The following is a 25,386-nucleotide window of genomic DNA, read 5'->3' on the forward strand; positions in this document are numbered from 1 at the left end:
GATGATAAAAGTCAAAGCCACGTTTGCAGAGAGTTAGAAGGAACTCAAAAGCAGGTCCCATATAGTTAGGGTGACCATATTGCCGCTTTAAAAAGGGACACATATGAAAAATATATATGTCAGGGCTGTTTTCAGGGATGTTTAAAGAAATGTGTCGTATAAGAACCCTGTATATTTCATATGTGTCCCTTTTTAAAGTGGCAATATGGTCACCCTACATATAGTACATAATGGTACTAATGATATTTAAATGTGGGTATATGTTTATATAGCAACTAATAGATACAAGAGTTACAAAAGTTACAATATTCAATTTAATATCTCCATAAAAACAATGCAATATAATTAATACTGTGCAATATAATTAAATAACCACCAGTGGTACAACATTAAAATATATAAAGAAAAAATCTAAAATATATATATATATATATATATATATATATATATATATATATATATTATATATATATATATATATATAATCCAGACAATAGCATAGAAGAGGCAATGAACCCTCCAAAAAAAGTGCAATAAACTATCCAGGAAGGTGGTTGATGTCCAAGTCGTACAAAACACAAGCTTTGGTAAGTGTGGATTCAATCTACGCGTTTCAGCCCTCAACATAGGCTTTTATTAATTTTGAGGGCTAAAACGCTTAGATGACTATTGTATCTTTCAGATATACAGATATTTACATAGTGGTTGAGATTAGCAAAAAAAAGTACAATTTCAGTAAGGCTAGGAACACAAGGTATGAAAGATAGATAACAGAGAAATATCAGTAAACCTCATAAATATGAGGCCTTGTTGTGCAGATAGCACAGAAAACATTTATTTGTTTATTTATATGTCCACATATGCCCATAAGTATATTAAAGAAAGGAAATTATGTTGAAGAGGATGGTAATCAGTACCAGCCTATGTCTTTACCCATATACTGGCTCTCCAGTGCAGGCTCCAGAGACAGGGCATCCAGCTGGGCACTTAAAGCCACAAGATTGAAACAGACTACTGCAGAAGAAAGTATAGTACACATCCAAGGTGCAAAACAGACCAGAGAGACTTCCTGAGTCAAACAGCCAGCAACATATCCTAGCCTGCCATCTGGAAACCAGCCCCAAACTCCCTGCCCCCATCCAACCAACGCAAGCATTTGACTCATACAAGTGGGGACCAACATCCCAATGTCCTTATTAATAATAATATCGGTGCTTCATAGTAGAAACTGTCCTGTGATTGTGATCTAGCTACAAAGTCATGATCTGTAACTGAGGCCACAGAGACTTAAGTATATATTGTTGAGGCTACAGGTTTGATGTACCCTCTGACTGTATAAGGGATATATTCACCATTAAACTATCATTGCCATTAAACTACTATGTTGAGATCAACTGGGGGTTGGGCCGATTGAGATAAACTTGTTGCATCTTCTGTGTTCTACAATCAACTATGGGTAACAGTTCAGCTCCATCCACTGACACCACCATTCCCTCATTTCCAACTCTGGATCAAAAGTACTCACAAATACCATCAAAGTGTCTCCCTTTGCCTTGAGCTTGCTTGCACTACCCATGATGCTCATGCTCTGTGAATCAGTAGAAGTATTTACATAAACTGTCTAATGTCTCTAGCAAAATGGTTTCATTAGGCTCCATCATGCAAATATAATACCATGCACACAGTGCTATGATATGGCAAGAACACACAGGTTCCAGCTGAGGGGTTGGCAACAGCCTTAAGATACTCTCTAAAAAAACAAGGGTTCCATATCAGCTCAATAGGCCGATCAAATGAATCAAGAGCAGACAATTCATAATCTGTGGGTCTGGGTGCTGGATGACTTCAAAGAACAGAGGTTTTGAGTAGATAAGTCTAATCACTGGAGAAGCACATAATATTGTGACCTATAATGGCCGCCACCCAGAAGATCCAAAATATTAAATTTTTTTAATCTGCTAGAAAATGACAAGAAAATAAAATGTATGCTTACCTGATAATTTTCTTTCTTTCCAGGACATGGAAAGTCCACGACGTCATTCCAATTACTAGTGAGATATTCACTCCTGGCCAGCAGGAGGAGGCAAAGAGCACCCCAGCAAAGCTGTTAAGTGTCAATTCCCTTACCCATAATCCCCAGTCATTCAGCCAAAGGAAAATGAAAAAAGATGATAACACAAAGGTGTAGAGGTGCCTGAGGTTTAGTAAAAAAAAAAAAATAACTGGTGGGGCTGTGGACTCTCCATGTCCGGAAAGAAAGACATTTATCAGGTAAGCATACATGTTATTTTCTTTCCTAAGACATGGAGAGTCCACAACATCATTCCAATTACTAGTGGGAACCAATACCCAAGCTAGAGGACACGGAATGAACAGGGATGGAGAACAAGACAAGCAGACCTAAACAGAAGGCACCACCGCTTGAAGAACCTTTCTCCCAAAAGAGGCCTCAGCCGATGCAAAAGTATTAAAATTGGAAAGTTTGGAAAAAGTATGCAAAGAGGACCATGTTGCAGCCTTGCAAATTTGTTCCACCGAAGCTTCATTTTTGAAAGTCCAAGAAGAGGAGACAACCTTAGTGGAATGAGCTGTAATTCTCTCAGAAGGCTGCTGCCCAGCAGTCTTGTAGGCAAACAAATCATACTTCTCAACCAAAGGGAAAGAGAAGTAGAAGTAGCCTTCTGACCCTTACGCTTTCTAGAGACAAACAACAGGGCAGAAGACTGATGAAAATCCTTGGTAGCCTGTAGGTAGAATTTTAGAGCGCACACAACATCCAAGTTGTGCAACAGACGTTCCTTATGAGAAGGAGGATTAGGACAGAGAGAAGGAACAACAATTTCCTGATTAATATTTCTATCCGAAATCACCTTAGGGAGAAACCCCAATTTAGTATAAAGGACCACCATATCTGCATGGAAAATAAGGTAAGGCGAATCGCACTGCAAAGCCGAGAGTTCGGAAACACTCCGAGCAGAAGAAATAGCAATAAGAAGCAAAAACTTCCAAAATAACACCGCAAAACTCTAAGAACTAGGTTAAGGCTCCAAGGAGAAGCAACCGGTTTAAACACAGGCCTGATTCTGACCAGAGCCTGACAAAAGGATTAAACATCTGGCACATCCGCCAGACGCTTATGTAAAAGAATAGATAATGCAGAAATCTGACCTTTCAGAGAACTAACTGACAACCCTTTCTCCAGACCTTCCTGGAGAAAAGACAAAATTCTAGGAATCCTGACCCTATTCCAAGAGTAGCCTTTCTATTCACACCAATAAAGGTATTTATGCCATACCTTATGGTAAATTTATGGTAACAGGCTTGAGAGCCTGAAGCATGGTATTCAGAAAACACACGCTTAGCCAGAACTATGCGTTCAATCACCAAGCAGTCAGCTTCAGAGAAACGAGATTTAGATGGAGGAAAGGACCCTGAGTTAGAAGGTCCTTCCTCAGAGGTAACTTCCTCAGAGGAAGAGTTGACATCTTCACTAGGTCTGCATACCAGATCCTGCGAGGCCATGCAGGAGCTATTAGAATTACAGACGCTCTCTCCTGTTTGATATGAGCAATGACTCGTGGAAGGAGCGCAAATGGAGGAAACAGGTATGCTAGACCGAAATCCCAAGGAACCTCCAGAGCATCTATCAGGGCGAAAATATAATGATACAAAATATTCGTAGCACCTGTCACACACACTTGCAGGACCATATGATATCTCTGTCTTTACACACAAAAAGTGGTAGTAAATGTCGCCCCTGCATATAAAATCCAAAGATATGCAGACTGTACTCCCCTGCCCTGTGCTGTTCACAGTCCCGCAGAGTCAGATAAACCACATTCAAATGAATAGAAATTCGGCAACACATACACTCATTTGCTTAAATGGAAAGTTCATACCAGTCCTGGGGAAGCGGTCCGTGGATGCTTGTTCAAAGCTGCTCCAATTCGAACTGTGTCTCCTTGAGCCTGCAATTGGTATGCCGTCTGTAACGCTCTTCCGTGAGTGCCAATTCTGCTGCTGCCTATCCTCCAATGTTCCATGAACAGGAGGCAAGTGGTGTGTGACGTCCCCAGGTAGGTGGGGGCAAGGGCGGGCTGCAAGCCCGTAACTATCCAGTCAAATGCCAGGAGCCATGTTTCTGCCACAAGTCAAACTCACTGTGCTCTCTTGGTATCCAAAAGTAGACAATAATAAATGAAGAGGGAGCACCAGTGGTATAGATAAAGTTCAACACTCTTACAGTACATGGAAAAAGGTTAAAATCGAAAAAACCTCAGGTCAAAAGAGGAGTGTGTGGGTAACCACGTACCCTACCACTGGCGCGTTTCGGCTGTTGCCGTAATCGTAGCAACAGCCGAAACGCGTCAGCGGTAGGGTACGTGGTTACCCACACACTCCACTTTTGACCTGAGGTTTTTTCGATTTTAACCTTTTCCCATGTACTGTATTGTCGAATAAAGAGTGTTGAACTTTATCTATACCACTGGTGCTCCCTCTTCGTTTATTATTGTCATCTATCAGGGCGGCCTGAGGATCTCTTGACCATGAATCGTACCCTTGGAAGCTTGGCGTTCCGAAGAGACGTCATCAGATACAACTCCGGCACCCCCCACTTGAGGTTTAACCTGGAGAACACCTCCGGATGGAGAGCCCACTCCCCAGGATGAAAGGTCTGTCTGCTCAGAAAATCCACCTCCCAGTTGTCCACTCCAGGAATGTGGATGGCAGATAGAAGACAATTATGAGCTTCTGCCCACTGAATAATCCGAGTCACTTCCTTCATGGCCAAGGAACTCCTAGTTCCTCCCTAGTGACTGATATAAGACACTGAGGTGATGTTGTCCTACTGGAATCTGATAAACCGGGCTAAGTACAATTGAGGCCAAGCCATCAGAGCATTGAAGATCTCTCTCAATTCCAAGATGTTTACGTGGAGAGAAGACTCCACCGGAGCCCATAGTCTGTGTGCCTTTAACAAGTCCCAGGCTGCTCCCCAGCCTAGCAGGCTGGCGTCCATAGTCACAATCAACCAGGGTCTCTGGAAGCATGTGCCCTGAGACAGATGATCCTGAGAAATCCACCGCGAGAGAGAGTCTCTTGTCAATTTTTCCAGATCTATCCTCTGAGACAGATCTGAATGGTCTCTGTTCCATTGTCTAAGCATGCATAACTGCAGATCTCTCAAATGGAATCGAGCAAAGGGAATGATGTCCATGGAAGCGACCATCAAACCAATTACCTCCATGCATTGAGCCACTGAAAGCCGAACAGTAGGCTCTAACGAGAGTCAAGAAGAGAGGAGAGAAGTTCGGATTTTCTGACCTCTGTCAGAAAAATCTTCATAGATAGGGAATCTATGATGGTCCCTAAGAAACACACCCTTGTAGCTGGAACAAGGGAACTCTTCTTCAGATTCAGTTTCCATCCGTGGGAACGTAGAAAAGACAACAAGATCTCTGTATGAGAGTTTGCTTGTTGAAAAGATGGCACCTGAACCAATATGTCGTCCAGGAAAGGCGCCACCGCAATTCCCTGAGACCTGGCAACTGCCAAAAGAGCCCCCAGAAACTTTAAGAAAATGATGGGAGCTGTGGCAAGGCCAAAACGGAAGAGCAAGAAAATGAAAGTGCTTGTCTAGAAAAGCAAATCTCAGGAACTGGTGATGATCCCTGTGGATGGGAACATGAAGATACACGTCCTTCAGGTCTATGGTCATCATGAACTGACCCTCTTGGACCAAAGGAAGAATGGAACGAATGGTTTCCATTTTGAAGGACGGTACCCTGAGAAACTTGTTGAGACACTTTAGGTCAAAAATGGGTGGAAAAGTTCCCTATTTTTGGGAACCACAAACAGATTTGAATAAAATCCTAGACCCTGTTCCCTTACTTTAACTGGAGAAAGGTGTCCCTGGCTTATCCCATTCCTGTGCAATGATCTCCGTCACACGGTCTGGAACAGGAAACACTTCCACAGAGGAAGGAACATCATAGTATTTGTTAAGCTTACTAGATTTCTTAGGGTTGACAGCGACAGAAGAGTCATCCAAAGTAGCCAGTACCTCTTTTAGCAGTTAACATAGGTGTTCAAGCTTAAATCTGAAGTTAACTTCTTCAGCAAAGGATTTATACTGTCAGAGTCTGAGATTTCACCCTCAGAAGCTACCGAGGTATCCTCCTCAACAGACTTATGAGGGAGGTCGACCTGCGCAGCAGCAGATGGGACAGACACCATACACTCAGAAAAATGTTTAGATTTCCTCTTTCGCTTCCCCATCATGGAAAAAGCAGATAAAGCAGCTAATACCGCAGAGGATATCTGTGCAGCAAAATCTGATGGCAAATAAACTCCTCCAGGAGGCTGAGAGGAACTGCAGGGCACTGTATGTGAAGCCGTTGAGGCTTGGGACGTTTGAGGAGAAAGCTGTGGCACCGCCTGAACAGCATCATCCTGAGAGACATAAGGCTCAGAAAAAAGTAATTTATCTTTAAATTTTAATGTTTTATCTAAACATGAGGAACAAAATTGCACAGGTAAAACAATTTGGGCCTCCAAACATAATAAGCATTTATCAAAAGGAACAGACTCCTGTTCATTATCCATATCTGGTAAAGGCCCCAAAAGTAAGGAATGTTACTTTAAGAAAAAGGTTTTGCTACAAAACTCTAGGCAAATAATCAAAAATACACCTCAGAAGCTGAGGTGCCCTACCGTAACCCTCAGAGACTGAACGAACATTGACTCTCCAGTCGGTCACACGATATCTCACAGCTGCAATGAAGAGAAAACTCACAGAAGTGACACCGCTCCGCTCAGATTCAGAAGCGGAAGATCAGGAGGTCCCTTGAGTGGCAAGAAAATAAACTGTGCAATAAGAAAAAAGTGCACGTTTCTTTTCTGAGGTAAAAAAATGGAGTAACCATTTAAAACATTCCCACATAAGATCTTTAAAAATTAAAATGATATAGCCATAAGGTCAGAAGCCATCCCAAACCTATTAGGAAGGCTGTTAACCCATTAGTCTCTTACACATACAAAAAGTGCCTACAACCTGCCCCAAACAATCCATAATAAAGGATTATAAATGTCCCATAAAATTAATGCAGAGTTAAAATGGATAGTGCAAGTCTCCAGTACCTAGAAGACAAATAGCACTTACCTGCATTTGCAGCTGTCGGGCAGGAGTGTGAAAGGACACATACTCCTTACAGAGACCTGCAGAAAAAGAAAGAACAGAGTAGCCAACTCTGGCTTTCTATACGAAGGGCAGCAAATATGTTAGAAAAACGAGCAAGGACCACCTCACCACTTTATAACTGTTTAAAAGCCACCACTACTCTTACTCAAGAGATTGATGTGGACACAGCTAAACCCAAATCCTTGCTTGCAGGGAAAAGTACCCGAAAAAGGAATAAGTATCTTCAGACACCGACCTTCAAATCCTCCATTGACAGAGGAAAAGAGAATGACTAGGGGTTATGGGTAAGGGAAGTGACACTTAACAGCTTTGCTGGGGTGCTCTTTGCCTCCTCCTGCTGACCAGGAGTGAATATCCCACTAGTAATTGGAATGACGTTGTGGACGCTCAATGTCTTAAGAAAGAAAAACCTTATTCTTTCTGGACACAAGAAGAAAGCCCTGTCTCATCATGGGAGTTCTGTTCACAAAACGAGAGGTACAATAAATATACCTACTAGAGGATAACTTGATGTTAATCTACAACAATTACATTAGCAGTGAAAACTCACAAAACAGACTACTCAATAACAAGCCTTAGTAAAGGATTTCTAACATTTTATCAGCTACAGGGATTTTAAGTATATCAGGACTCTACTTTCTTGAAATACATTCAATGAACAAACGGTAAAATCAATTCACACCTAACGCAGCAGGGACCAATATTATAGCAGACAGGGGGAAATGGGAGACAAAAGTTTGCTATAGTCAAATGGAGGTACATTGCTGTGACCAATAGAAATTCACAAATGAGGAAAAAACACTAAATATGGTACCAAACCCTACACCAAGATCCATAATGCCTTTTTTTCTGTGCACAATATCCATTTAACATTACATCTATAGTGCACATACCAAATGCTTTAATGAACAGCAACATAACTGCGTGGAGATAACTAGCCACAGCCCTAAAAAAAAAAAATACAGGAGGAAAAACTTACATATCAATTAACAAAAAAAATCCCACAAATAGAGCATACAAACTGTTTCACAGATTCTGATTTGCAATTCTTGAGTAGGACTGTAGCATCAGGATATGCACAGGGTACAATAAACTTCAAACACAGGTAGCCAGCAAGAGTGAGAACCCCAGACACTGGGTGTACTTAAAGGATTGCCCCATATGAGTAAAGATAACCAGCAAGGGTACCCCTGAGAGATAGGCACATTCCTTAAATTTACATGGGAAACCATGGGTAATATTCTCAGCTGTAGATGTATAATGTTGGAACATGGTCAGGGCACGGCTGGACTAAACCCCAAAAAGAAAGAAACTGAATTGGCTCAAGAAGGAAAAAGAGGGGTATATATGTAGGGTTGGGTGTTAACATCCGCTCAGATTTTTGGGATGTGTTTAACTTACTCCTGAGGTCAAAAGACATTTAGCCATCAGTACTGATATGGTTCTAGAAGGATACGAAAGAAAATAGTAATACAATTTTATTGCAGTTTCTTATCTGTAGCAACAATACACAAATGTTCAGACAGGCAATTTATAAGCTAGAACATTGTCTTTCAACCAGTCACATTTTACTTGTTCTTTATGATGCTTTAGAGAAGAGATTTTTTTTTGTTTTGTTCTCAAACCTCACAAATTGCCACATTGAGAAACAACTGCATATGTGTATATGAAACAAAAAACAATTGCAGCAAACAAGATGTTAATCTGCTGCAATAACAGATTGCAGGGGATCTGAAGGAAAGCGGAACCAGGAGACACCGAGAGGAACCAGCACCGAAAGCCTGTGAGACAACTGGGAAATACCCTGAGACGAAATCACTACCATATTGCAAAGACTCATCGAAGCACAAGATACAGGAAGTTCCTAACCCAGGACTACCATACACAAGGCTGCACAAAAAGAACAAGCACAGACAGCGGCGGACCACAGATCCACACCTATACCATATGACTACACGTTACCTCATATGGTTGAGGTACCTTCCGGTAAGAAGACAGTAATACCTTTTTTTGCCTGGGATTTACTGCTTATGAATTAAGAGCATTGATCATTCTTTTATATATATTGTTCATAATGACTCAATATCACAGACTATAAAATTATTTCTCTATTATATTGGATTTTAAAGGGTAATACCTGTTTGAAGTTGCGCAGAAGTACTTTGATTTTTTCTCTTTTATTGCCATTCATTACAGTGTCAGGGGTACACTGATTATCTCTTTCTGCTGCACTCCCACCCATATATACTATCACATTGTTGTTGTGATAATTGCCAATACGTCCACCAATATTGGTAATTTATCACACTTATTGCACCACTGGTGCTGAACTTTCCATACCAGTGTCCCTTCTTGAGCGCTAGTGACTTTTCTTGCTTCACATGTTTCAAATAGGGCATGTCATTTTAAACAACTTTCCAATTTACTTTTATCACCAATTTTGCTTTGTTCTATTGGTATTCTTAGTTGAAAGCTAAACTTAGGAAGGGTCATATGATAAAAAAATGTTTTATTTGCTTTTCACAATAGGGGAAAGCTAGTTCATGTAAACCATACGGATAACATTGTGCTCACGCCCGTGGGTTGTGGCTGACACTGCACTAATTGGCTAAAATGAAAGTCAATAGATAATAAATAAAATGTCATGTGATCAGGGGGCTGTCAGAAGATGCTTAGATACAAGTTAATCAGAGAGGTAAAAAGTGTATTATTATAACTGTGTTGGTTATGCAAAACTGGGGAATGGTGAATAAAGGGATTATCTATCTTTTAAAACAATAAAAATTCTGGTGTTGAATGTCCCTTTAAAGTACCCCACAGTGTTTGTCATTACCACCTCTTGTGGAAGTTTATTCCATGAATCAGTCACCCTTTATGTAAAGAAGCTTCCGCAAATTACTCCAGAATATACTACCCTTCAGCTTGAGATCATGACCCCTTGTTCTTAAATATTTCTTTTTATGTAAAATACTCACAGCCTCAGCTTTACTAAGCCCTTTAATATACTTGAAAGTTGCTATCATATCACATCTTTCCCTTCTCTCCTCTAAGCTATACATATTTAAGTAATTGAGCTTCTCCTGGTAAGTTTTATTTTTTAGACCATGTACCATTTTGGAAGCCCTCCTTTACACAGATTGCAGTTTGTTTATATCCTTCTGAAGATATGGCCTCCAGAACTGCACACAATACTCAAGACAATGTTTGGATTTTTCTTCCCTAAATGCATTATTTTACACTTTGCTGTGTTAAACATTAGATCCCAGTCATTTGTCCAATCAATTGTTGTATATCACTTCTCATTTTGTCCCCCCCCCCCCCGCCCAGAACATCTACTCTATTACAAATTTTTGTATCATCTGCAAACAGACATACTTTCCCCTGTAGCCCTCTGCTGATATCTCTGATAATTATGTTAAACAAAACAGGTCCCAAAACTGACCCGTGAGGAACACCACTAGTAACAGTAACAGTAATGCTGAATATACTCCATTTACTAAGACACTCAGCATTCTACCCAGTTCACAATTTTTGAGTCTAGAAGACCAAGGAGATACAGTTTGTGAATTAGTTTGTTATGTGGGAGAGTGTCAAATGCTTTGCTGAAATCTAGATATGCTACATCAAATGCTCCGCCCTGGTCTAATACTTTTGTTACATAATCAGCAAAGTCAATTAGATTAGACTGATTTGATCCCCCTAAAGTAAAAAAATGCTTATTTTGGTCCTCTGAATTGTTTGTCTTTATGTAAGTCATGATTTTTTCTTTTAAGAGACTTTTCATAAATTACTGAAGTTAAACTAACTAGCCTGTAGTTACTAGATTCTTCCCTACTGCCCTTTTTATGAAGAGGTACTACATTCGCTATTCTCCAATCATCTGGAACAATTCCTATCAATAGTGACTGATTAAACAGATTAGTTAACGGGGCAGTTAGCACTGATCAAAGTTCCTTTAAAACCCTTGGATGAATATTATCAGGATCCACTGACCTTTTTACATTTATTTTTGATAATGCCAACAAAACCTCATCCTCTGTAAAAAGATTAGTGCTAAGCTCATTTCCATTTTTTGTAGCATCCCAAATGTAGATATTCTATCTTCCCAATCTTTTTATGAAACTATTGAGGAAGTCTGCAATTTGCTTATCTCCTTCTACAGTCTACATCAGCTGTTTTCAATTTTACTATTCCAACCTATTTTTTTCTTCCTTCACTGATATATCTACAGAAGGTTTTGTTCCCCCATGTTTTACTGTGCTATCATCTCTTCCAGATGAGCTTTAACCTTCCTAATTAACTGTTCAGTCTTTTTTGTTGTTGGAGTCTCCCTATTTGCATATCATCATCCGATTGTGTGTGTGCCTGTAATTATAAGCTATCTTTTTATATATTTACAGCATGGGCTACTTTTTTGGAAAACCATATTGGTTTCCTCTTTATTTTACTTTTACAGACATGTCTAATACATTGTGCAGTTGCATCTAAAATGGCACCCTTCAAAAAATTCCACTGCTCTTGAACCCTGTAATAAGAGTTTGCCCTTCTAAATAGTTGTTTAGGTATTCTCCCATGTATGAAAAAACATAATTTATGTAAGAACTTACCTGATAAATTCATTTCTTTCATATTAGCAAGAGTCCATGAGCTAGTGACGTATGGGATATACATTCCTACCAGGAGGGGCAAAGTTTCCCAAACCTCAAAATGCCTATAAATACACCCCTCACCACACCCTCAATTCAGTTTAACGAATAGCCAAGAAGTGGGGTGATAAAAAAGTGCGAAAGCATATAAAATAAGGAATTGGAATAATTGTGCTTTATACAAAAATCATAACCACCACAAAAAAGGGCGGGCCTCATGGACTCTTGCTAATATGAAAGAAATGAATTTATCAGGTAAGTTCTTACATAAATTATGTTTTCTTTCATGTAATTAGCAAGAGTCCATGAGCTAGTGACGTATGGGATAATGACTACCCAAGATGTGGATCTTTCCACACAAGAGTCACTAGAGAGGGAGGGATAAAATAAAGACAGCCAATTCCTGCTGAAAATAATCCACACCCAAAATAAAGTTTAATGAAAAACATAAGCAGAAGATTCAAACTGAAACCGCTGCCTGAAGTACTTTTCTACCAAAAACTGCTTCAGAAGAAGAAAATACATCAAAATGGTAGAATTTAGTAAAAGTATGCAAAGAGGACCAAGTTGCTGCTTTGCAAATCTGATCAACCGAAGCTTCATTCCTAAACGCCTAGTAGAATGAGCTGTAATCCTCTGAGGCGGAGTTTTACCCGACTCAACATAGGCAAGATGAATTAAAGATTTCAACCAAGATGCCAAAGAAATGGCAGAAGCTTTCTGGCCTTTTCTAGAACCAGAAAAGATAACAAATAGACTAGAAGTCTTTCGAAAAGACTTAGTAGCTTCAACATAATATTTCAAAGCTCTAACAACATCCAAAGAATGCAACGACTTCTCCTTAGAATTCTTAGGATTAGGACATAATGAAGGAACCACAATTTCTCTACTAATGTTGTTGGAATTCACAACTTTAGGTAAAAATTCAAAAGAAGTTCGCAACACCGCCTTATCCTGATGAAAAATCAGAAAAGGAGACTCACAAGAAAGAGCAGATAATTCAGAAACTCTTCTGGCAGAAGAGATTGCCAAAAGGAACAAAACTTTCCAAGAAAGTAATTTAATGTCCAATGAATGCATAGGTTCAAACGGAGGAGCTTGAAGAGCTCCCAGAACCAAATTCAAACTCCAAGGAGGAGAAATTGACTTAATGACAGGTTTTATACGAACCAATGCTTGTACAAAACAATGAATATCAGGAAGAATAGCAATCTTTCTGTGAAAAAGAACAGAAAGAGCAGAGATTTGTCCTTTCAAGGAACTTGCAGACAAACCTTTATCCAAACCATCCTGAAGAAACTGCAAAATTCTCGGAATTCTAAAAGAATGCCAAGAAAAATGATGAGAAAGACACCAAGAAATATAAGTCTTCCAGACTCTATAATATATCTCTCTAGATACAGATTTACGCGCCTGTAACATAGTATTAATCACAGAGTCAGAGAAACCTCTTTGACCAAGAATCAAGCGTTCAATCTCCATACCTTTAAATTTAAGGATTTCAGATCCTGATGGAAAAAAGGACCTTGCGACAGAAGGTCTGGTCTTAACGGAAGAGTCCACGGTTGGCAAGAGGCCATCCGGACAAGATCCGCATACCAAAACCTGTGAGGCCATGCCGGAGCTACCAGCAGAACAAACGAGCATTCCTTCAGAATCTTGGAGATTACTCTTGGAAGAAGAACTAGAGGCGGAAAGATATAGGCAGGATGATACTTCCAAGGAAGTGACAATGCATCCACTGCCTCCGCCTGAGGATCCCGGGATCTGGACAGATACCTGGGAAGTTTCTTGTTTAGATGAGACGCCATCAGATCTATTTCTGGAAGTTCCCACATTTGAACAATCTGAAGAAATACCTCTGGGTGAAGAGACCATTCGCCCGGATGCAACGTTTGGCGACTGAGATAATCCGCTTCCCAATTGTCTATACCTGGGATATGAACCGCAGAAATTAGACAGGAGCTGGATTCCGCCCAAACCAAAATTCGAGATACTTCTTTCATAGCCAGAGGACTGTGAGTCCCTCCTTGATGATTGATGTATGCCACAGTTGTGACATTGTCTGTCTGAAAACAAATGAACGATTCTCTCTTCAGAAGAGGCCAAAACTGAAGAGCTCTGAAAATTGCACGGAGTTCCAAAATATTGATCGGTAATCTCACCTCCTGAGATTCCCAAACTCCTTGTGCCGTCAGAGATCCCCACACAGCTCCCCAACCTGTGAGACTTGCATCTGTTGAAATTACAGACCAGGTCGGAAGCACAAAAGAAGCCCCCTGAATTAAACGATGGTGATCTGTCCACCACGTTAGAGAGTGTCGAACAATCGGTTTTAAAGATATTAATTGAGATATCTTTGTGTAATCCTTGCACCATTGATTCAGCATACAGAGCTGAAGAGGTCGCATGTGAAAACGAGCAAAGGGGATCGCGTCCGATGCAGCAGTCATAAGACCTAGAATTTCCATGCATAAGGCTACCGAAGGGAATGATTGTGACTGAAGGTTTCGACAAGCTGAAATCAATTTTAGACGTCTCTTGTCTGTTAAAGACAGAGTCATGGACACTGAATCTATCTGGAAACCCAGAAAGGTAACCCTTGTCTGAGGAATCAATGAACTTTTTGGTAAATTGATCCTCCAACCATGATCTTGAAGAAACAACACAAGTCGATTCGTATGAGATTCTGCTAAATGTAAAGATTGAGCAAGTACCAAGATATCGTCCAAATAAGGAAATACCACAATACCCTGTTCTCTGATTACAGACAGAAGGGCACCGAGAACCTTTGTAAAAATTCTTGGAGCTGTAGCTAGGCCAAATGGCAGAGCCACAAACTGGTAATGCTTGTCTAGAAAAGAGAATCTCAGGAACTGATAATGATCTGGATGAATCGGAATATGCAGATATGCATCCTGTAAATCTATTGTGGACATATAATGCCCTTGCTGAACAAAAGGCAAGATAGTCCTTACAGTTACCATCTTGAACGTTGGTATCCTTACATAACGATTCAATATTTTTAGATCCAGAACTGGTCTGAAGGAATTCTCCTTCTTTGGTACAATGAAGAGATTTGAATAAAACCCCATCCCCTGTTCCGGAACTGGAACTGGCATAATTACTCCAGCCAACTCTAGATCTGAAACACAATTCAGAAATGCTTGAGCTTTCACTGGATTTACTGGGACACGGGAAAGAAAAAATCTCTTTGCAGGAGGTCTCATCTTGAAACCAATTCTGTACCCTTCTGAAACAATGTTCTGAATCCAAAGATTGTGAACAGAATTGATCCAAATTTCTTTGAAAAAACGTAACCTGCCCCCTACCAGCAGAGCTGGAATGAGGGCCGCACCTTCATGTGGACTTAGAAGCTGGCTTTGCCTTTCTAGCAGGCTTGGATTTATTCCAGACTGGAGATGGTTTCCAAACTGAAACTGCTCCTGAGGATGAAGGATTAGGCTTTTGTTCTTTGTTGAAACGAAAGGAACGAAAACGATTATTAGCCCTGTTTTTACCCTTAGATTTTTTATCCTGTGGTAAAAAAGTTCCTTTCCCACCAGTAACAGTTGAGATAATAGAATCCAACTGAGAACCGAATAATTTGTTACCCTGGAAAGAAATGGAAAGTAGAGTTGATTTAGAAGCCATATCAGCATTCCAAGTTTTAAGCCATAAAGCTCTTCTAGCTAAAATAGCTAGAGACATAAACCTGACATCAACTCTGATAATATCAAAAATGGCATCACAGATAAAATTATTAGCATGCTGAAGAAGAATAATAATATCATGAAAATCATGATCTGTTACTTGTTGCGCTAAAGTTTCCAACCAAAAAGTTGAAGCTGCAGCAACATCAGCCAAAGATATAGCAGGTCTAAGAAGATTACCTGAACACAGATAAGCTTTTCTTAGAAAGGATTCAATTTTCCTATCTAAAGGATCCTTAAACAAAGTACCATCTGACGTAGGAATAGTAGTACGTTTAGCAAGGGTAGAAATAGCCCCATCAACTTTAGGGATTTTGTCCCAAAATTCTAATCTGTCAGACGGCACAGGATATAATTGCTTAAAACGTTTAGAAGGAGTAAATGAATTACCCAAATTATTCCATTCTCTGGAAATTACTTCAGAAATAGCATTAGGAACAGGAAAAACTTCTGGAATAACCACAGGAGATTTAAATACCTTATCTAAACATTTAGAATTAGTATCAAGAGGACCAGAATCCTCTATTTCTAAAGCAATTAGTACTTCTTTAAGTAAAGAACGAATAAATTCCATTTTAAATAAATATGAAGATTTATCAGCATCAATCTCTGAGACAGAATCCTCTGAACCAGAAGAGTCATTAGAATCAGAATGATGATGTTCATTTAAAAATTCATCTGTAGGGAGAGAAGTTTTAAAAGATTTTTTACGTTTAGTAGAAGGAGAAATAACAGACAAAGCCTTCTTGATGGATTCAGAAACAAAATCTCTTATGTTATCAGGAACATTCTGCACCTTAGATGTTGAAGGAACTGCAACAGGCAATGGTACATTACTAAAGGAAATATTATCTGCATTAACAAGTTTGTCATGACAATTAATACAAACAACAGCCGGAGGAATAGCTACCAAAAGTTTACAGCAGATACACTTAGCTTTGGTAGATCCAGCACTAGACAGCGATTTTCCTGAAGTATCTTCTGACTCAGATGCAACGGGAGACATCTTGCAATATGTAAGAGAAAAAACAACATATAAAGCAAAATTGATCAAATTCCTTAAATGACAGTTTCAGGAATGGGAAAAAATGCCAAAGAACAAGCTTCTAGCAACCAGAAGCAATAAAAAATGAAACTTAAATAATGTGGAGACAAAAACGACGCCCATATTTTTTAGCGCCAAATAAGACGCCCACATTATTTGGCGCCTAAATGCTTTTTTTGGCGCAAAATAACGTCAAAAAATGACGCAACTTCCGGCGACACGTATGACGCCGGAAACGGAAAAGATTTTTTGCGCCAAAAAAGTCCGCGCCAAGAATGACGCAATAAAATGAAGCATTTTCAGCCCCCGCGAGCCTAACAGCCCACAGGGAAAAAAGAGTCAAATTTTTGAAGGTAAGAAAAAATGATTCATTCAAATGCATTATCCCAAATATGAAACTGACTGTCTGAAAAATAAGGAATGTTGAACATTCTGAGTCAAGGCAAATAAATGTTTGAATACATATATTTAGAACTTTATAAACAAAGTGCCAAACCATAGCTTAGAGTGTCACAGAAAATAAGATATACTTACCCCAGGACACTCATCTACATGTTTGTAGAAAGCCAAACCAGTACTGAAACGAGAATCAGCAGAGGTAATGGTATATAAATAAGAGTATATCGTCGATCTGAAAAGGGAGGTAAGAGATGAATCTCTACGACCGATAACAGAGAACCTATGAAATAGACCCCGTAGAAGGAGATCACTGCATTCAAATAGGCAATACTCTCCTCACATCCCTCTGACATTCACTGCACGCTGAGAGGAAAACCGGGCTCCAACTTGCTGCGGAGCGCATATCAACGTAGAATCTAGCACAAACTTACTTCACCACCTCCATAGGAGGCAAAGTTTGTAAAACTGAATTGAGGGTGTGGTGAGGGGTGTATTTATAGGCATTTTGAGGTTTGGGAAACTTTGCCCCTCCTGGTAGGAATGTATATCCCATACGTCACTAGCTCATGGACTCTTGCTAATTACATGAAAGAAATCAGCCTTCCTAAAGTCTAAAACTTTTGTTAGACAGAGCTAGTTCATGTGTGCCATGTGGATAACATTGTGCTCACTCCCATAGAGTTATCTAGGAATCAGCACTAATTGGCCAAAACGCAAGTCTGTTAAAAGAACTGAAATAAGGGGACAGTCTGCAGAGGCATAGATACACGGTAATCACAGAGGTAAAAAGTATATTAATATAACTGAGATAAGGAGCAGTCTGCAGAGGCTTAGATACAGGGTAATCACAGAGGTAAAAACTATATTAATATAACTGAGATAAGGAGCATTCTACAAAGCGTTGGATACAAGGTAATCACATAGGTAAAAAGTATATTAATAAAACTGAGATAAGGAGCAGTCTGCAGAGGCTTAGATACAGGGTATTCACAGAGGTAAAAAGTATATTAATATAACTGTGATAAGGAGCAGTCTGCAGAGGCTTAGATACAAGGTAATCAAAGAGGTAAAAAGTGTATTAATATAACTGAGATAAGGGGGCAGTCTGCAGAGGCTTACATACACACAGAGGTAAAAAGTGTATTAATATAACCATGCAAAACTAGGGAATGGGTAATAAAGGGTTTTCTATATTTTTAAACAACAAATCTGGAGTAGACTGTCCCTTTAAAGACAGGATTTGTGTTTCGGATTGATCTATAGCCTGATGGAGAAAATCTTGCTTCCATTTCTGCAACTGGCACATTCCTGTGCTCTTTGGGGTGATTCAATGAATCTCTTTCTAAATCTAAGTGCATAAAAGGTAGAAATCTCAGATGTCTTATAATTTGGGGAATTTTTACAGAACTATCCTGCTTTCCTCTAACCTATTAATTTCCTGTTTTATGAAAGTGGTATAAGGGAATTCCTAAATGCTTCCTAATCTGCTAGCCACACCATGGACTGCCCTAACACTGCACCACATGACCCCACCAATACAACCCAGGCCCTGCTCATGGTCTGACAACTCTAGGGGCCAATCAGACTTCATGCTTAGCCCCACATCCCCAACAGCTTAGCTGTAACTGGTGAGAGGTGTGTAGGTTTGTGGGTCTTGCGCATACAAAAACAATACCAAAAATATTTCTAAAAAAAGATACTGTTTGGTGTAAAAAAAAAAGCAAAAAGATAAAGTGTCCTTATTTTCTTTGTAACATCTGAAAGAGAACATTTCTAAATATAGTTTTTTAAAGGGATTTTCCTGTACAGAAAAAAACAAAAAAACATAAATGCCTGTGAGGTATCTCACTGTTTTTAACTTAACCTTTGTTTAATGAAAAAATATATATTTTCAGTGTTTAAATTGTTATTTTATATGAATAATAAACATTTTAAGAGTTGAATGTCCCTAAGGTTTTTGTTTTCCAACTACCATGGGAGAAATGAAACCAGTACTAGTGCTTGTTAGGAGAAAACATATACTGTAAATTATTTATCAAATTTCAAATACCATGGTAATTTGTAGCTACCATTGTTCAGACTGACAATTTACAGACATACTTATGATTCTTTTCACAAAATAAATAAAATATTAACCTTTTGTATAATTTACATCCATAAATCACTTGCCAGACAACAAAATGCAGATAACTGACTCCTGCAGAAAGACTCAGAGAAGACTCCAGTATAAGAGGAGATGCAGCGTGTATCAATGCTGGGGATAATTGTGCGTGTTGCAGAAAAGCAAAGTCATTTGCAGCCAGAGGAATTAGTTAATGAAAAGTGTTTGCTTCTCTGACACCTTAAAGATAAAAAGTAGAACACAGACTACAAACTAAACACAGTTTCCACAGTCCCTCCTGTTCCAAATTTTTAATAAAAAAAGCAAGTTATTATGAATATATTGTGGCTACTGTAAACTGCAATCTTCACTTACCTTTAGGTCTAAATACTCCAAGTCTTTCTTTAGCTGCATGTATGTATCATCCGCCTCCAGAAGAAAAAACAGAAAAAATGCAATAAGTACAGAAACGCTAATGATAAGTTCTGTACTGCAAATGTCAAGCTGTGTATTTTAAAAAATATATATTTATTTTACTGTCAGCATCAAATATATTTTGACAGATTGAATCAAATTACACACGTAATCCAGTGATACTTTTGTCACTAAACAATTGTGCCTTTTCAGGCAGACACTGCCACTACCCTTGATTTGCCATATATACCCATAGACTTGTGAAAGGGACATTCTAGTGCAACAGCAAAATGTATGAGTGCTTTCTACTAATTTTATCAATCCCGCTAAAAATAAGATCTTTGTTAAAATTGTAACAGAACAACTTCCATGGCTTTGTAATTCCCATATTATTTTGTAGGAAGCTAAAATCCTTGTTTAAAGGGACATAATACTCATATGCTAAATCACTTGAAACTGATGCAGTATAACTGTAAAAAGCTGACAGGAAAATATCACCTGAGCATCTTTATGTAAAAAAGGAAGATATTTTACCTCACAATTTCCTCAGCTCAGCAGAGTAAGTTCTGTGTAAAAAGTTATACTCAGCTGCTCCCAGCTGCAGGTAAACAAATTTAAAAAAATGAAGAAATGAACAGCAGCCAATCAGCATCAGCAGTGCTGTGGTCATGAACTCTTACAGGCCCATTTATCAAGCTCCGTATGGAGCTTGAAGGGCCGTGTTTCTGGCGAGTCTTCAGACTCGCCAGAAACACAAGTTATGAAGCAGCGGTCTAAAGACCGCTGCTTCATAACCCTGTCCGCCTGCTCTGAGCAGGCGGACAGGAACCGCCGGAAATCAACCCGATCGAATACGATCGGGTTGATTGACAGCTCCCTGCTGGCGGCCGATTGGCCGCGAGTCAGCAGGGGGCGGCGTTGCACCAGTAGCTCTTGTGAGCTGGTGGTGCAATGTTAAATGTGGAGAGCGTATTGCTCTCCGCATTTAGCGAGGTCTTGCGGACCTGATCCGCAGTGTCGGATCAGGTCCGCAAGCCCTTTGATAAATGGGCCCCTTACTGTGATCTCATGAGATTTGACTTAACTCTCATGAGATTTCATAGTAAGCTTCCTTTACCTGATTGGTGAAATAATATGAGAGTGCACGATGCTAGTCCCTTCAGCTGTCCCAGGACAGACACACTAAAATGCTGTTTAGAAATCCTTTACAATGGGAGGTGGCTACTGAGGAACTTTTGAGGTAAAATATCTTTCTTTTTTACATAGAGATGTTCAGGTGATATTTTCTAGTCAGCTTTTTACAGCTATGCTGCATCACTTTCAAGTGTTTAAACATTGGGTATTATGGCCCTTTAATTCATGCATTTTAATAAATCAAAAGATAAAAAAAATATAGCAATCAAAATTCAGAAATCAACGCGTCACTGCAATACCAACATGCTTACAAATCCTTTGTCCATGTTAATGTCTTCTGATTGGCTGATCAGCTGAACCATTAATGTAAAATGATTATTGAGATATATGCGCATTTCTACTAGGCACAATATTTGTGATTCTACAATAAGCAGAGCTGCGATAGACAACCATGTCCCTACCAAGGGTTGTGTAGAAAATGGTGGTTGAGCATCAAAAATATAAAATCTTAGCATATGTGCAGAGTACGGGATTAAGGGAGATTTTCACTTTCTGCATAGAGATTTTGTTTAAATTTTTCTGCAGAACATTTTGAACTGAAATTTGATTTTAAATTCTGCAGTTTTACTAAAGCAGAAGCTCTCGATGTGTTAACGAAATAATAAAGCATTTTTACAGTTTTATAATATATTACGGCAGCTGAAGGTTGCATTGCAACATTGGCTGCAGAGAAGAAAACAAAGTTATGTTTTTAAAATGTCTCAGATAAATTTGTTTCCTTTGCTCTTGGTCTAAACATCACACAATTATAAGGTGAAAATGAAGTAATAAAAAAAGGTGCAGTGCTCACAAGAACATCTTTACATTCAGGAGTCACAGCTTTTCAGACTGGGAAAAGCTAGGGGGCGGGGTTAAAAAACATCCCTGAGAGACAGTCATTAATCATGCGCTGCCACTTTGCAGCACTGCTCTGTTTTTGACTGCTCTCTTCAAAGTGTGCTTCGTTCTACACTGTGTGAAGTAAAACGTAGTGAAAGCGCTGTTTAAAGAGAACAGCCTGATGTGGAGCAGTACTGCACTAACCGTTCCTGCATGTGACCCGTACTTTCTGCAAACTCGCTGCATTTTCTGCAATGACATCTCAGATCACTGCACATTCTACCGTGGGGATCAGATGTCTCTTAAAATAGTTCAAATGTATGTAAGTAAAAGTTTGTCTCTTACATTGCAAGAGAAGCCTTCAATACGCTTAGGGCATTAAATGCCACCAACTTACTACAAGTTAGTATGGGTATTAGAAAGCGATAGAATGTGCATTTAAAAACAGTTATTATTGCTGGAGTCAAAAGTAAGACATTTTTCCTATGTACATACTATAGACTATATACTATGCAAACAAATCTAAACATTAACAAAGAAAATTAAATTGGTTAAACAAAGATTAAGACACATAATTTTACATGCTATAAAACATGCACTAATATTCTGGGAAATGCCATGCTTTAGCCGGCTATGAAAGGTAGCAATCAGCCTTAGGAAAAAAATCTACTGCTTTCTAAGAACAATATGAGGCTTTACATTAAAGATTAAAGTGATACTAAACCCAAAATTTTTCTTTAATGATTCAGATAGAGCAGCAATTTTAAGCAACTTTCTAATTTCTCCTATTTTCAATTTTTTTTTCATTCTCATGCTATCTTTATCTGAAAAAGCAGCAATGTAAGCTTAAGAGCCGGACCATTTTTGGTTCAGCAACTGGGTAGCGCTGGTTGATTAGTGACTAAATGTAGCAAATCAATCAGCAAGCTCTAACCAGGTGCTGAACCAAAAATGGTCCGGCTCCTAACCTTACATTACTACTTTTTTCAAATAAAGATTGCAAGAGAACAAAGAAAAATTGATAATAGGAGTAAATTCTAAAGTTGCTTAAAATTGCCTGATCTATCTGAATCATGAAAGAAACAATTTGGGTTTAGTGTCCCTTTAATTTTTTTCCTAATTGCATTGAAGTAAACGGGCGTTTTCTGGACAATTTGTTAAAAATTGGGAATACGCTAGTAAATGTTGGTGCAATTTTTAGTCTAGTTCCTAAAAGCAGTAGCCCAACATGGTACATTAATCCAAGACATTGTGATGCACGGAGCATTTATCACTGTTCTAACCTATATAAACTTGTATTTATTTGCTTTTCAGAAACATCTTTAATACTCATACAAAGAAAAAGCACACAAATAAGAAAATGCCCTTAATTCTTTTGCTATTTTTTTTAAATAAAATGTATTTAGTGTCTCCTACTCCAAGAACAAATGATGTTTACACAAATAAAAACATAATTTATGTAAGAACTTACCTGATAAATTAATTTCTTTCATATTGGCAAGAGTCCATGAGCTAGTGACGTATGGGATATACAATCCTACCAGGAGGGGCAAAGTTTCCCAAACCTCAAAATACCTATAAAAATACCCCTCACCACACCCACAATTCAGTTTAACGAATAGCCAAGTAGTGGGGTGATAGAAAAAGGAGTAGAAAACATCAAAAAAGGAATTGGAAATAAAATTGTGCTTTTTACAAAAAAATCAAAACCACCAAAAACAGGGTGGGTCTCATGAACTCTTGCCAATATGAAAGAATTTAATTTATCAGGTAAGTTCTTACATAAATTATGCTTTCTTTCATGTAATAGGCAAGAGTCCATGAGCTAGTGACGTATGGAATATTAATACCCAAGATGTGGTACTCCACAGAAGAGTCACTAGAGAGGGAGGGATAAAATAAAAACAGCCATTTTCCGATAATAAAATTAAATCCACATCCAAAAAATAAGTTTTTCTCATAATTAAAAAGAAAAAAATTAAAACATAAGCAGAGGAATCAAACAAACAGCTGCTTGAAAAACTTTTCTACCAAAAACTGCTTCCGAAGAGGCAAACACATCAAAATGGTAGAATTTAGTAAATGTATGCAAAGAAGACCAAGATGCTGCTTTGCAAATCTGATCAACTGAAGCTTCATTTTTAAAAGATCATGAAGTGGAGACTGATCTAGTAGAATGAGCTGTGATTCTCTGAGGCGGGGCCTGACCCGACTCCGAATAAGCCTGATGAATCAAAAGCTTTAACCAAGATGCCAAGGAAGTGGCAGAAGTTTTCTGACCTTTCCTAGAACCAGAAAAGACAACAAATAGACTGGAGTTCTTCCTGAAATCTTAAGTAGCTTCAACAAAATATTTCAAAGCTCTAACAACATCCAAAGAGTGTAAGGATCTCTCCAAATAATTCTTAGGATTAGGACACAAAAAGGGAACAACAATTTCCCTATTAATGTTATTAGAATTCTCAACCTTAGGAAGAAATTCAAATGAAGTCAGCAAAACCGCCTTATCCTGATGGAAAATCAGAAAAAGAGACTCACAAGAAAGAGCAGATAATTCGGAAACTCTTCTAGCAGAAGAGATAGCCAAAAGGAACAACACTTTACAAGAAAGTAGTTTAATATCCAAACAATGCATAGGCTCAAAAGGAGGAGCCTGTAAAACCTTCAACACCAAATTAAGACTCCAAGGAAGAGAGATTGATATAATGACAGGCTTGATACGGACAAAAAAAAAACAGTGAATATCAGGAAGCTTAGCAATCTTTCTGTGAAATAAAACAGAAAGAGCAGAGATTTTTCCCTTCAAGGAACTTGCAGACAAATCTTTATCCAAACCATCCTGAAGAAACTGTAAAATAAAATAAAAGTCTTCCAAACTCGATAATAAATCTTCATAGAAACAGATTTATCAGCCTGTAACATAGTATTAATCACCGAGTCAGAGAAAACCTCTATGACTTTTCACTAAGCGTTCTATTTCCATACCTTCAAATTTAAAGATTTGAGATCCTGATGGAAAAACGGACCTTGAGACAAAAGATCTGGTCTTAAAGGAAGTGGCCAAGGTTGGTAACTGGACATCCAAACAAGATCTGCATACCAAAATCTGTGAGGCCATGCTGGTACTACCAGAAACACGAACGATTGTTTCATGATGATCTTGGAGATCACTCTTGGAAGAAGAACTAGAGGCGGGAAAATATAAGCAGGTTGGTAAAACCAAAGAACTGCCAACACATCCATTGACTCTGACTGAGGATCCCTGGAACTGAACAAGTACCTGGGAAGTTTCTTGTTTAGATTGGAAGCCATCAGATCTTTTTCTGGAAGACCCCACATTTGAACTATCAGAAAAAAACACATCTGAATGGAGAGACCACTCCCCTGGATGTAAAGTCTGACGGCTGAGATAATCCGCTTCCCAATTGACTATACCTGGGATATGTACCGCAGAAATTAGACAAGAGCTGGATTCCGCCCAAGAAAGTATCCAAGATACTTCCTTCATAGCTAGGGGACTGTAAGTCCCACCCTGTTGATTGACATATGCCACAGTTGTGATATCGTTTTTGTCAAAAAAAAAAATGATTCTCTGTTCAACAGAGGCCAAACCTGAAGAGCCCTGAAAATAGCAAGGAGTTCTAAAATATTAAATTGGTAACCTCACCTCTTGAGGTTTCCAAACTCCTTATGCTATCAGAGATCCCCAGACAGCTCCCTAACAAGCAAAGAGAATTATTGAGACTGAAGGTTTTGACAAGCTGAAACCAATTTTATTTGTCTCTTATTAGAGACAGAGTCATGGAAACAATCTATCTGGAAACCTAAAAAGGTGATCCTTGTCTGAGGAGTCA

At 38.8% G+C, this 25,386-nt stretch overlaps 1 protein-coding gene across 4 annotated transcripts in view; it reads right to left on the reverse strand.

Annotated features, from left to right (window-relative positions):
* Positions 1-25,386, reverse strand: part of PLEKHA7 (pleckstrin homology domain containing A7) — a 918,161-nt gene that overhangs the window by 188,680 nt on the left and 704,095 nt on the right. For 2 of the 4 annotated variants that reach the window (XM_053720631.1, XM_053720630.1), the window contains exon 13: positions 19,481-19,534. The exons of 1 other annotated variant lie outside the window; for it this stretch is intronic. In XM_053720631.1, coding sequence (XP_053576606.1) covers positions 19,481-19,534 — 54 coding nt within the window. Of the gene's footprint in view, positions 1-19,480; positions 19,537-25,386 lie in introns of all 4 variants that reach the window. One more of the 4 variants, XM_053720633.1, reaches the window with a different exon arrangement.

The sequence above is a fragment of the Bombina bombina genome, chromosome 7, assembly GCF_027579735.1.
Source record: "Bombina bombina isolate aBomBom1 chromosome 7, aBomBom1.pri, whole genome shotgun sequence".
NCBI lineage: Eukaryota > Metazoa > Chordata > Amphibia > Anura > Bombinatoridae > Bombina > Bombina bombina.